Raw genomic sequence first — 14,705 nt, forward strand, 5'->3', positions numbered from 1 at the left:
CAGCCCAGCCCACTGTCATCAAGTTAATTCTGACTATAGAGACCCTTCACAGGGCTTCGGAGGCAATAGATCTTTATAGGAGGAGACTGCTCACCTTCCTCCCATGGAACACACAGCAGATTTGAACTGCCAGCCTTTTGGTTAGCAGCCCAACCTGTTACACACTACAAGACCAGGGCTGCTTTTGTGTCATTAGAAGATACACTTCTCAGGTCAAGTAGAAGTTCCTTTTTCTTTGGACAGGTTTGTGATTTCCTTTGCTGTCTTAAGCAGGTATTTTGTAAGATCTTTGATCTTAGTGCTTGTGAGCAGTGCTCGTCAAATATCAGACATGACGCAGCGTGGAAGTAATGATTCCACCTCAGTTTACATATCTGGGGTTAACACACTAGGGGGTTCCGGCTTAGTATTTTGGGCTGTTTCACTGTAAATATACCGAAGGCTTGATCCTAATGTGCTCCTTACTGTATGGAAAGCTTTTCTTGAGCTTTGCAAACTCTCTCCCCTCTCATGTATACAGTAGAAAGAGCCAGATTGCTTGAGGAAATTCTCCACTCTTCTTTCTTTCGGTTTGTTTCTATAAACCCCACGGTTATAGGGGAAGCAAAATCATAATTGTGTATCACTATTTCCTGGGGATTGGCTCATCTGTTAGTAATCAGGAAGGCAGGTTTGGATGAGAAATGGATTGTTGGAAATTGAGGACACATTAACCTTTTCTTTACCATTTTTCTCCTCAGTGGGCATGAGGAGGGAGGCAGGTAGAGAACATAAAGGGCAGGAAAAGAAGCAGCAAACTGGTCTAAAGTAGAGCCTTTTATAATTGGCAAGTGTCTGATTTGCTGGTTGAAGGGATTAGAGATGAGTTAAACCGAATGTGTGTGTGGTAATAAATGGCTTGATTGCTCACTGCTGTGGAGCAGGATGATTCTTCATGTGCAAGTTTAAACTCATCTTTCTTCCAAGTGAGTGGCCCACGCCAGAGGTTCTCCTTCTGCTACTGCATATCTCGCGCAGGGCAACACTGATCTTTTTCCGAATTAGGTCTGGCTCAGCTGCAGGTGCCTTTAGATCTATTTCAGCCATATGTTTTTGAAACCATTGCTCCTGAACTTTTCTCTGATCTTTGGAGTGTTAGTGACTGATACTTATTCTGGAAGGTCTTGCCCTTAGGATGGCTTTCACCTAATTAGTCATCTTTATTACAATCAGATCATCATTAAAAATGCATACTTGATGCAGGCTGCCCTGTTAGGTCAACACTCTCTCTCCCCCCTCCCCCATCTCCTTTACCTCCTTCCTTCCCCTTCCTCTCCCCCATCCCCTTTCCCTCCCTCGTCTCATTTTCTCTCTCTCATTCTCTCTCTCTCTCTCTCACACACACACACACCCTCTCTCTCTTTCTCACCCCCCCCTGTGAAGTTAGGTATTTGTTTAGGCAAATTTAATATGGCTGTTTAGTAAATATCCTGTGGGGGGAAAAACATGTCTTTGGGCCCCGGAAGTACCAGGAAGGGTACCATACTCCTCCTATCCCTGTGTTTGAAGAATTTTCTTAGTATCAGATGAGAATGGCTGTCACAACAACAAAACATGCCGTGGGTGGATAGTAGAAGGGGCTCCTGTTTAGTGGAGAGGGTCGAGGAAGGTTGTTAACAAGGAGATAGCAGTTATGGTGGAGCTTGAGGGTTGAAAAACCCTTTGTCATATGAAGGAGATGATCAGAAAGATTATTATGCTCGGAGAAGCAGAGGCAGGAAAGCACGCCAATGTCCAGATAAGGTCAGGAGATCAAGTTATAATTAGCATTTTCATTGAGCGCTCAGAGACTTGTCCTGTTTCCCAGGCCCTGTGCGCCCAAGCCTACAGTCTGGCGGGTTTTTTACCACTGAGTGAATTGAAAGTTAATAACTTCCTCTTGTCACTGGCAACCCTTGTAGAACCTGTTTGGGGCTATGCCTTTGGAAATAATTGAGTCCATTGAAAAACTGAGTCCTTTAAAACCTGATGTCAGAATTGGGGTGGGGGGACAGTGCACTCTTTGCAATCTGAGTTTTCACTAATGTTGGTCTGTTCTGTTTGTTGTGCTGTTGTTAAGGGATAACCAGTTATGGTTGGGTCAGTTCCAACTTACTACAGGCTCCTGCGTGTTCATAGGGCTCTCAGGAGCTGACTCTATGAAGTTGATGGCCAGACCTTTTTTCCGAGATGCCTTAGTGCGGGCTTGAATTGCCAGTCTCTTGTTTAGCGGCCAAGCACTTCGCTGTTCTGTCCTTCCAGGGACTCATCTGGGAGTACGTAGAAGGCTGTTATATTTTGTTGTAAATCAATATGAGAGAGAAATAAGGTATGTAATTGATTGGTTATAACCCAGCTAAAATTGCTGTGTAATCAGATTTGATGTATTATTTTTTCAATCATCCAGCAAACTGTATCTCAGAGCAGTTGTAAGTTAGCTTTCCCTTCAATCATCCAGCAAAACCTTTAACTGTGGCCTTTATCTCAAAGCAGTTGCAAGTCAGCCTTTCCTTCAGTCATCCAGCAAAACCTCTAATTGTGGCCTTTATTTCCAGGGTTCCTCTGGTTCACAGGAGTACCACAGTCTCTTCAAAATCTCTCCACTATTGTCATCACCTGTCTTACAGGGTGGAAAACACTCTCTTATATTGGTCCCACAGCTATAGATGATTTGCTAGACTATGTGCCCACAGTTCAGGTAGCTTGAGACCATACCTTCTCAACAGAAGCTAGTACAATGGCTAGAAACACCAATTTTCAAGGTTCTGACACCTTACTTACCATGCTTGAAAACTTCATTAAAAACCCCAGCAAGATTGTAATTCAGAGAAGCTAAAAAATTCCCCTTAAGTAAAGGTCCCCTGAAGAGGAAGTAAGAACCTCAGCACCTATTTTCGGCACAGGAGGATAAGAGAGGGTGGGCTATTCCATTTTCAAATGGGAAGAAAAGAATTTCACTATGGTGGGGAAACCTAGTGGGGACCACTGCTCTCCTCCTTTTCATGGTTTCCCTATAAGTCAAATTGGCTGGACAGAATCAGGAATTTAACGTTTTGGCTATTGTCATGTACCATCTAGTCAGAACCGACTTATAACTCACCCTCCAGCGGGTTTTCAGAGGCGAAAAATCACCCAGAAAGAGATTGCCCATCTTTCTCTTGCACAGCTGCTTGTGAATTTGAACCATGTACCCTTTGGTTGGCAGTCCAATTCCTTACCTGCTAGGCCGTCAGAGCTCCTTTAAGTGATGAGAAACTTGAACACAGGAAAGCTGCAAATCTGTGTAGACTCACCGAGCGAAGTCAGATTTAAGGAAATGGGGAAATAAATAACTCTGCTCTTGATTTGTGTTTGTCTCTCTGTGTCATCCTAGGTAGAAGAAGTGAAAAAGCACCAGCACTGCTTAGCATTTAGCTCCTCTGGGTCCCAAAGCCAGACTTACTACATTTGTTTCGACACCTTCACGGAGTATTTGAGGTGGCTTCGACAAGTCTCCAAGGTAAGCCCGCCGCACCCAGGAGGCTGGCGAGCTTCTGGCTGCCTGAACGGTGCCTTCTGTTTTGCTGAGTCCCAAAATACAGTCAAATACACAGAATTATTTTTTTTAAAGATATTACTGGTGGTTAGCAGTTTTTAGTTTTCTGAAAGCTAAGTTTGGCCAAATGTGGCTTTTGAACAAAATGCCAAGTGTTATTTGCTAGATTTTGTTAAGTACATACTGGGAAGGAAACCACTGGGCATAGACTGGTGTTGCTGTCCTGATACCGTAGATAAAGAGTAGGAGACTGGGAGTGTGGAAGGGACTGGCTGGGGCTACGACTACAGCCAAACCACAGACTACCCGGAAAGTTGTTAGAAATTCCCTTCTTCTGTTTCTCATGAACGAGCTATTCTTGTGCTCTCTCTCCTTTTAACCTGTATTCTGCATTGTGAGTGGGTGACTATTTTTAAATCTCAGTTGGTTTGGCCGTTCTGTGTTCCCCTGATTAAATAAGATGCAGTGGTCCGTGAAATAACAGACCTGTGTGTGCGCTTTCGTTGGAAGCAGAACCTAATAAAAGAGTAAAAGCTGACATTTCAGGTACTGGGGGGAGGATATTTTAAAATGCTGAGACTCTTGTGTTAGGCTGTGAAGTTTTGCATTTGCTTTTCGATCTCTTTTGTGAATCTGTGTTGTCAGCGATGGGCAGGGTGGGACACGTGGCATCCTGCTTTAAGTTGTGCGGGTGAAATGATGAAACCTGGGCCAGGACACAAAACCATCACAGGGCATTTGCCTGTGTATTTTCAGATTTGTAATCCAATTTGTTATCTCCCATCGGTGTGATCCATGCTGTTCTACGATGTGATCATTTTCCAAGTGAACGAGTAAGGAAATAACAAGAAAATATGACCAGTTTAGAGAAAATCTGAGTGTGACATCATCAAAGCCTTTCTGAGATAGTGGCCTCATTTGACTTCTCAGATGAACATGGTATCTCTGATGACACCGTGTCATGTGTGCCCCTTCACTTCTCCTTTTATAGACTAGTCTTAGCTTCGCAGGGCTTAGGGGGTGCTACCCCTTAAGTAGGTGCATTAGGCCCCCTGGTGGCACAGTGGGTAAGCACTGAGCTGTTGAGTGAAAGTTTAGCAATTTGAACCCACAGCAGGTCCATGGACTTGGCAGCCCGTTTCCTTGAAAACGTCCAGCTTTGGAAGCCCAGGTGACTGCTCAGCCCTGCCCTGTGGCAATGCTGTGAACCAGTATTGACTGAGAGGCCGTGGGTTTGAATTGATTTGTTGCTTTTTTGGTGCGTTTTGTCTTGTCTTCTCTTAAAAATAGGTAAATACAGAGCCCTGATGGTGCAATGATGAAACACTTGGCTACTAGCCTAAAGGTTGGTGGTTTAAACCCACCAGCTGCCACTACAGGAAGAGTGAAGTGGCCTTTGCTTCTGTAAAGTGTGTGGGCTTAGGAGCCTCTGGGGGCAGTTCTACTCCGTCCAGTGGGGTCAGTGTGATTTGGAGTCGATCAGGCAGCAAAAATGATGACGCTTCGTCTTTCATCCTTTGGACATGTGGCTCAGCAAGACCGTTCCTCGGAAAGGGACATCGTGCTTGGAAAGCTGGAGGGTCAACGGCAGAGAGGAAGCCCCTCAATGAGATGGACGGACACAGTGAGGGCAGCAGTGGGCTCTGGTGTGTCAGAGAGGACAAGGTTCAGGTCAGCTGTTCATAGGGTCGCTGTGGGTCATACTTGATATGGGCAAGTCTGCTGTTAGGGACCTCTTCAAAGTACTGAAGAGCAGTGGTGTCACTCTGGAGACTAACGTGCATCTGTTACAGGCCATGGTCTTTGCAATCACTTGTTATGCATCAGAGAGTTGGACATTGACTAGGGAGGACAGAAGGAGAATTGATGCCTTTGAGTGGTGCTGGAGAAGAGTATTGAGGGTACTATGGACTGCTAAGAAAAAAAAACACAGATTCATCCTGGAAAGGGTTAAACCAGGCACCTCCTTGGAGGGAAGAATTCTGAGGCTTTGCCTGACATACTTTGGACATGTTGTAAGGAGGGACTGACCAGTCCTTGGAGAGGGACATCATGCTTGGGAGGGTGGAGGGACAGCGCAGGAGGGGAAGGCCCTCTATGAGGTGGATTGATTCAGTGACTAGAGTAATCAGGATGGGTGTATTGGAGACAGTGAGATTGGCACAGGACAGAGCAGAGTTTAGTCCTGTTGTAAATAGGGTTGCTATGAGTCGCAAGTGACTCATAACAACAACAAACAACAATAGACAGCGGAGGGTTTTAATAGACAAACAGAGGTTCCCAATGTGTAAGGAACACTCCCACCAGAGAAAAGAGAAAGACATACGTCACAGACGCTGTTGTTGTTAGGTGTTGTCAAATCAAGTCACTCAATTGTATTTATCCTTTCATTCACATACACACGCATACTTGTTATGTACCAGAATGAGTCTGTTTTGTGCATATTTCATGTAAGTCCTAACAAGTATTATTATTATTGTTGTTGTTGTTATTACACAGTGGTTAAAGCCCTGGGCTGCCAGTCAGAAGTTAAGCTGTTCAAAGCCACCAGCTGTAATGTGGGAGAAAAGTGTGGCTGTCTGCCCTTTTAAGGACGTAGAACTTTAGAAACCCTATGATTGGTTCCACTCTTTGCTGCTTTGGGCATATAGCTCAGCAAGGCTAGTCCTTGGAAAGGGGCCTCATGCCTGGAAAGATAGAGGGTCAGCCAAGGAGAGGAAGACCCCCAGCGAGATGGACTGACAGTGGTGACTTCAGCAATGGTTCTGTTGTATAAGATGATGAAGATTGCATGAGATAGGGCAGAGTTCAGGGCAGCTGTTCTTAGGGTGTCTTTGAGTCACTTGATTTGATGACACCTAATAACAACAACAGCGTCATGATTTGCTAAAGAAAAGTACGTTGTAAGGAATAGAATAAAGAAGTCGACTGTAGAAGAAATGAATGAGGGGACTCCCTGTGTGAGTGTGAAAGCTGTGTAAAATACAGCCACGGCCTGCGTTCTCCTTTCTGTTAGGAGGGTTATCCGGAGAGAGTATCATTTCCTCAAATCCAGCATCCGGCTGATTAGCCTGAGACACTCTCTCATGGGCATGTGCATTTGGGGGGTCTCAGCAGCAAAGGTGGCCACTGTAAGCGCCTGCTGCTTCCAGCGTCCCCTCCCTCAGCACCTGCTCCCCATCCTGGAGCTGTTAGCAAGTTATGTAATTTAGTCAGACCAGGGTTGCTATGGAAACAGTTTCTCTTTTCTTGTGAGAAACAAAACAGTCCCAGAATGGATTGATTGTCTTTGCATCCTGATGTGTAAATAAGGACTCGTTTTGATAAGGATCTGATAGAAACAACAGAAAAGGCATATCCGAGTTTATCGAGTTTATCGACCCTCTCCACCTCCGTCAGGCAAGCCAGAACAAAACAAATAGAACACAAGAACAAATTCCTGTGATTCTCAAATGAAAATGAATTAGGTGAAAAAATTTGAAAGTAAGCTTCTTTGTTTTCAGTTGAGGCTTCTAGCTTTTAGCTACAAGAGAGAGGAATCATCTTTATTTTAATTTTGTTAAAGGAAAATTTCCAAAGCGTTGGTCTTTAGATGTGTTATATTAAAATAAACTCTTATATGCTTACTAGTATTTTTAAACATCCTTATCACATAGCATTGCTTGCCAAAATTACATCCCAAATGGGCTTTTTAGAGGTTTTCATTCTGGGCTTTAGTTAGCGGTAGATACTGTGAAGGAAACAACTTCTTTGGGAGGATTACAATACTGGTCATAAGGTCATCCCTGAAAGGTTGATGCACAGTGTGCTTTAAAACTTCGATGAGCTTCCTTCTTCTGTAGGGGCTGTAAGCGAGGCGGGCGAAGTATGTGTGTCCAGTGCAGTGCTTCTTAGAGGAGGCTGGTGGTTGAAGGATGGAAGCTGCGATGACCGCTGAAGCAGCAAAGTTGATTCATCAAATGGCTGAGCCACATTTGAGGGACCCTGACCTAATTGTTCATCCTGCGACCCACTTCTCCAGAGCGTCACTTGGAGACATGGGCGCTGGCTCTGTGACTGCCTTTCAGAGTTAGTCTTCTGTGTGAATCTTCGGTGTCAGCCACGCTTGTTTGATCTTTATACAAGTGTTAGTGCTTCTGGGACATGACATTTGCTCTTTAACTGCTTCGTCTCTGTTTCAGGAAAGAGTGTGGTTTAAAATCACTGATTTGGTTGTGAGTGTGTATGTGTGTTTTAATATCTTATTATGAAAATGTTAAATGCTTTACAAATCTAGTAACCTCCCCCTTCACCTAGGGCTCAGCTTCTTCAGAGTTAATCACCTCACAACTATTTGTGGTTTATCTGTACACTTACGTTTTTGTTGTTACGTACTGTCGAGTTGGAACTGACCCATAGCTGACCCTCCAGCAGGTTTTCAGAGGCGATAAATCACACAGGGAGAGATTGCCCATCTTTCTCCCGTGAAGTAGCTGGGGGATTCAAACTATGTACCTACCATTGGGTTAACAGTCTTAACTCCTGAGCACTAAACTGCTAGGAAATTGCAGTCATTTCTGATTTCACCCTGACCTTTTTCTCTGTGTGTGTACATGTGTATATGTTTCTGTGTATCTACGTTTGTATGTTACTATAAATTAAACATGTATATTTATTATGCATTGGTAAAAAATGGGCTATTCAGCTAATTGTGACTGCTTTAACAGATCCAGGATTAGGGAGTCGATTCGGGTGCTTGGTTGCTGAAACAATCACACGTGAAATAATCACGATACACAAGAGAACATGCAGCAGTGGTGGAAGAGAATGGGCTGGGGGCTGCTCCTCTAACTTTGTGTCTGACAGACAAACTGGTACCGACTGGCTAAATGCACATCGGTTTTATTGTTGGCACATTTCCGGATTCATGGTTTTGAGTGGCCTGACCAAGATGAAAGGCACGGAACTCTCTGACGAGGTATATTTTACCTAATAGCAGGTACTTTTTCTTTCGGATCCTAAGGTGGTGGAGTGTGTTGTGTGTTGTGCTGCTAACTACCAGATCAGTGGTTTGGATCCACCAGCCCTTTTGTGGAGGAAACATGGAGTCTCCTCCCATAAGGGTTTACAACCTAGAAGTATGATGAGGGGTCTCTGTGGATCAGAATCGACACTGGCAGTGGATCTTGGTTTCTCTCAGACACTTCTTGTCCTGCTCTGTGCAGAAATAAGCACAGTGTGCCTCTCCCAGGGGCCCCTAGGCCAGGCCAGGGTAGGTTAGAGCTGGCTACTGCTGAGCCCAGCTGTATATGTTCAGTCTCGTACAGGCCGGCTAATGTGGGGACCTGCCTGTGTCTTGGCGAGGGCCAGTGGCTGATGGGATGACATGTGTGTCAGTCTCATACAGGCCGACAAGCGTGGGGACCTGCCTGTCCTCGGTGAAGGCCGGTGGCTGGCCGTGTGGCAGGTGTGGGAACAGTGCCTGCGAAGTGGTTCTCTCCCCTGCTGTCTTCCTCTCAGAAGTAATCATGATATTTTCATTGTAGGCCGTTGACTTGGGGGTACAGTGAATTTGGAGGTCTGTGATAGGCTGTGTTCTCCCTTTATCTACATAGTCCAGGCACATTTCATGCTGAAGTTATTGAGTGAAGGGATGAGCAACTGTCACCCTTTAAAAGAAAACAAGATACATGATGAGTCACAATTGAACTTATGCTCCCATGTGCTTAAAAGTGCAATTTTATTGTCCTCTTCTTCTCAGCCAGTTGATCAGATCATTCTGCTGTAATAGAATTGAGTTTTCTACTGAGTGAATTAGGAGCTCTGATGGCCTAGTGGCAAGAAACTCTGCTTTAGTCCTAAAGGCATGCAGTTTGAATCCACCAGCTGCTTCATGGGAGAAGGATAGTCAGTTTCCTTCCTGTGAGATTAACGTCTTCAGAAAATCCACCAGAAGCTTAGCTGACCTTAACCCTCGACTGTGTTGGGTTCTAGTTCTGACTCAGTGGCATACAACAACAACAACAACAACACCTGGATGGATTAGGAGCTCTGATGGCCTAGAGGTAAGAAGCTGCTCTGCAATCTGAAAGGCATGTGATTCGAATCCACCAGTTACTCCTTGGGAAAAGGGTGAGCATTCCCTTCCCGTACCCACTGGAGGGTCATCTGTGGGTCAGTTCTGACTCGATGGCACAGGACAATGACAACGACTGGATGGATTGGGCCATCACATGTAGTTCCGGAGCTCTCTACTCTTGATCATCTTTTGTACAGACTTTTCTCTTACTTTGAGTTGTAGTTGAGGGGTGTGCTTCTCTGGTCAGCGTGGCTCGTCATTTGTCTTTTAGGGATTGGCTAGTTATGCTGGGCTTCACTAAACCCAAGCTCTGTTCTCAGTATTCGTTTTGTCAAAAGGTCCAGGACTTTGATGGAATCCCTGCTTCATGTTTTATTCTGAAGATCTAGGGCTGTTTGGCCAATGACAATCCAGTAAGCCTGTTACAAGTTCTGAAGGAGGATGGAGAGTGAGTGACATGCATTTTAGCTTATAAAATGTACCCATATCCCAAAAGCTTACCCAGGGATTTACCGGGTATGTAATGAAATTTGAGGAAAGCTTGGAAAGTTTGTAGTTGAACTATCTGGGTTCAGGCAGACTTCCAAGAGGTAATGTAAGGTGAATCTTGAAGGATGGATGAAGAGTTGATCTAGTAACAGCAGGGAAGGAGGATTTGGGGCTGAGAAGAAGTGTGCTCAAATGCACAGCTGAGTGACATGTGAAAATGTAGCATTATCTCAGAAGATTCAGGGCTGTTCATTGGGTTGCTGTGAGTTGTTCTCCACTTACAGCCTAACCACATCTAACAACAAGAACAACAACAACATCATCTCAGAAGGTAGCACTTGCAGCCAGGATGGCGAGACTTTGTCTCCAATGTCATATTGACATGAGGGGCAAGTCCTTGAAGGGGACATCATGCTAGAAAAGGGGGAGAGGCAGAGAAGGTGAGGAAGATCTGGAGTGAGACGGACTGACCCAGTAACGGCAACAGTGGACTGAGCCCCGTGGAGGGGTGAGGACGGCGCAGGGTCGCCCCGTGGAGGGGTGAGGACGGCACAGGGTCAAGCAGGGCTGCCCTTTGTGATATGTATGATCCCCTGAGTTCAAACCTGCTAGAAGGCACCTGACGGCAGAGGGCTGAGCCCCATGGAGGGGTGAGGACGGCGCAGGGTCACCGCGTGGAGGGGTGAGGACGATGCAGGGTCGCCCCGTGGAGGGGTGAGGACGGCACAGGGTCGCCCCGTGGAGGGGTGAGGACGGCACAGGGTCAAGCAGGGCTGCCCTTTGTGATATGTATGATCCCCTGAGTTCAAACCTGCTAGAAGGCACCTGACAGCAGCAACAACAACACAGCTGTCTCAGCATCCTAAAGAAGTGCTCCAAGCTGGATGAAAGGGGAAACATGCCGGCTGCTCTCAGAGGGTTTCTGCTGGCTCCGTTTCATTTTCCTGCGGAAATGTGACTCTGAGTTTCCAAGTCACTATAATGTAATGAATTTCTTAAATAAAAATTCACATTATAGATTTTTTCCTTAATACCACTATAACGCAGCATTTATGAAATTAAGGAACTTAGAAAAATTCTGATTTAAACTTATTATTCTGTGACACCAAGTTGATTTTAAACTCATAGTGATCCGTGTGACCGTGGAAGACTGCCCCATCAGGATTTCTAGCATATTTATGGGAATATATCTCCAAGTGTTGGGTCCCCCCCGGCCCCCCAGCCCTGCCAGGAGCTGCTTTGTGGGCTTGAACTGCAAACCTTTCATCTAGTGGCTGAACTCTTAACTGTAAAACCAGTCAAAGTGAAGTCATTGTCTTCAAGTAGGAACTGACTCAGAGCTGACCCTCCAGTGAGTTTCTGAAACTGTGACTTGCTCAGGAGGGGCTTACCCATCTTTCCTGTGAGGAGCCGCTGGTAGATGCGAACCATTGGAGAGGTGTAGGCTTTCAGGTTAGCGATGCACCGCCCCATGGACTACTCACTCCACCAGAGCTCCACTGTTGTTATCGGGGCTGCCGAGCCTTGTCTGACTCGGAGTCACCCTCTGAACAACCGATCTGAACCTTGTCCTGTGCCGTGGTATCCTTATCATCTCTGATATACCTGAGCTCATTACACAGTCCCTGTCAGTCTGTCTTGTTGAGGGTCCTTGTCTCTTTTGCTGACCGTCCACCTTCCCAAACATGATATTCCTTTCCAAATGTAATACATTTGCCATTAAAATAAGGTGGAGACAGTACAGAGTCACTGTACCAGAAAGAATTGGCTGACACTGAAATAGTTCAAGTAGTAGCATATGATAAAGAGCCAAGAGTGATGAGGGAAGAAGTTCAAGTTACATTGAAGGCACTGGCAAGAAATAAAGCCCCAGGAATCAATGGGATGCCAATTGACATGCTTCAAGTAACAGATGCAGCCCTGGACACACACATCAGTCTGTGCTAGAACATTTTGAAGACAGCTGCCTGGCCAACTGACTGGAAAAGATACCTATTTGTTCCCATTTCCAAAAAAGGAAATCCAACAGAACATTGAAATTATCCAACAATATCATTAATATCACATGCAAGCAAATATTGCAAATGATCAACCAAAAAATGGCTAGAAAAGTACATTGAAAGAGAACTTCCAGAAATGCAAGCCGAGTTTAGAAGAGGCCATAGTACTAGGGGTATCATTGCTGGTGTATAATGGACTTCGGCAGGAAGCAGAGAATACCAGAAGAATGTTGCATGTTATTGACCATGCAAAAGCATTTGAATGTGTGGATCTTAACGAACTATGATTAACATTTCGAAGAATGGGAATCCCAGAATACTTGATTGTGCTCATGTGAATCATGTGAAACCTACTACACCTGGCTGTTGTTGAACAGAGCAAGAGAACTCTGCATGAACTCCATTGTTGTTGTTATGTGCCATTGGGTTGCCTGAGACTCATAGTGACCTATGTACAACAGCCCTAAACCCTGCTCTGTCCCTTGCCAATCTTACTGTCTCTGACATGCCTGTCACCATTACCCCAGTGACTGAATCAATCCATTTCAACTTCATTAGGACTCTTTAAATTTAGGCTAAAGATGAAATATTTTGGAAAGTGAATGGCCCAGTTGTAAGAAGCTACACTGCAATCCCAAAGACTGGTGGTTCCAATCTGTCAGCTGCCCCTCGGGAGAAGGCCAGGCACCTTCTTCCCATGTCATTAACTGCCTGGGAAAACCCGCGAGAGGGTCAGCTGTGAGTCGGTTCTGACTCAGTGACACACCTACCACCAAAACTGCACCAAAGAGGATACATTTTAGATTACATTAAGTTTTGTTTTCTTAATACATAAAGCTGTCATAATTTCCAGGGTCCAAGTTCATAAAAACATTAGCTTGATCTCTGTGTTGTTATAAGTATGCCTCATCTACCCTGTCTTGTTTCCATCTTACTCATCTCCCCTGTTTGGGTAAATGTGTTTCTAAAATTTTACTCAATATATTTCCAAACAGATTTTTCATATCAGTTTTAGTCATTTCAATTTTAAAATATTTAATTTGTGTTTCTCCCAATTTTTATAGTCTAATTTTATACAGTAAAAAAAGACACTGTGTGGTTACCATATTATAACAAAGAAGCTTACTTTTTGTGAAACTGTGTTATCAGTCTGTTTAGGCGGCTAGCATTTTAAACTCCAAGCACCCGTCTTCCTTCCCCTCAGCACACCTAGCCCTCTGCTGTCTGTGTACAGCGGTGCTTGGGCCTGGCTGCACAGTGGCCTCTGGCCAGGGCCGTGAGCATAGATCGGAGGCTCAGTGCACCCTCCACCTGGGCCAAGCCTGCTTTCAGGATGTGCTTGTAGGGTCTGCACCTCAGCACAGGGAAATGCTCTTCCTGTTCCTGGTGGATCTCCAGAAGCTCTTTTCTGTAGAATTGTTACTGAAGTGGGTGTGGCCTGCACTGCTATTATGAACACTCTCAGATAAGTAAGTGTGAATTTTATCTGTATAATGTATTCTCATTAATCAGATGAATTCACATTTTGAGACAAGGAGTTTTTAATTGTTTTAAAGTTATGTTATTTGAAAATTGGGAAAGACCTCTGTGTGAAATTGCCAACAAGGGAACTCCAGTCCATGCAGGTAGTTACCTTGGGGGGGAGAGAAAAGGTCTGACTTGCTATTTGACAGGTTTGTTGACAGTGTTTTTTAAGTCCAACCTTGAACCCTGGTCGTCATCAATGACCCTTAGTCCAGAGGCTGAGATTTTGAGTTTTGAAAGGAGTTGGATTCAGACTTCCTCTCAGAAAAGAACATGACACCAGGATTCCAGACATGGGTAGTGTCGGGAAGATGTTCTTCCTTGTTAAGTTGAATAAGTCTTGATCCCTAGGACATTTACTCACTGATCCTGGTTTTGTTCTTTGCATGACACAGGACAGCTCTCTCCTCTCTGGCTTGATAATCTCCAGGCACTGAAGTTCCCACTGGCCGTGCGAGCTCGCCCTGCCTCCTGCTGCCCCACGCCCTCACCACTCGGTCATGGGGAGAATAGAGTCCCAACAGTCCTGTCGCCCTGGGTCCAGATCCCTTATCTGGCTTCCCTTCTGGGTGCTCTTTGGTTTGTTGATGTATTGCAGATACCATCTGCTTGGCACAGAGTTTATGACCGTTATTTCCCTTAAGACATTATGTCCAAAGTGAATTAGTTATTCAAGAGGTCAACATTAACATGAAAAACAAAACAAAACTCCCACCTTTCTGCCCCCAACAGTCTTGATAGCCCGGTTTTGTTAATATCGTCATTTAGCATATTGAATTGATAGCATGGTGACACCACCGATGCCAAACAGCAGTAAGGCATGTTTTGGTGGTGACGTGCCAGGCACAGCTCTTGGTGGTTTGTGGCAGTTGTGAGCCAGGTGCTCGTGACAACTGCACGAACGTCAGGCTCCAGGGCGCCTCCCTTGAGGTGGTCGGGCTTCAGGGAGCCTCTCATGAGGAGATGGTCGAGCTTCAGGGCGTCTTTCATGAGGAGATGGTCGGGCTTCAGGGCGTCTTTCGTGAGGAGGTGGTCGAGCTTCAGGGAGCCTCTCATGAGGAGATGGTCGGGCTTCAGGGCG

General features: G+C 45.2%; 1 protein-coding gene across 1 annotated transcript in view; it reads left to right on the forward strand.

The window, feature by feature from the left end:
* The window catches only part of PHLPP1 (PH domain and leucine rich repeat protein phosphatase 1), a 307,243-nt gene that overhangs the window by 193,878 nt on the left and 98,660 nt on the right, over positions 1–14,705 (forward strand). Inside the window, exon 6 of the mRNA XM_006892758.1 lies at positions 3,392–3,517. Within this exon, the coding sequence (XP_006892820.1) occupies positions 3,392–3,517 (126 nt within the window). The remainder of the gene's footprint in view (positions 1–3,391; positions 3,518–14,705) is intronic.

Source organism: Elephantulus edwardii, unplaced genomic scaffold (genome assembly GCF_000299155.1).
Source record: "Elephantulus edwardii isolate Elephantulus edwardi_28Jun2011 unplaced genomic scaffold, EleEdw1.0 scaffold00118, whole genome shotgun sequence".
In the NCBI taxonomy this organism is placed as follows: Eukaryota; Metazoa; Chordata; class Mammalia; order Macroscelidea; family Macroscelididae; genus Elephantulus; species Elephantulus edwardii.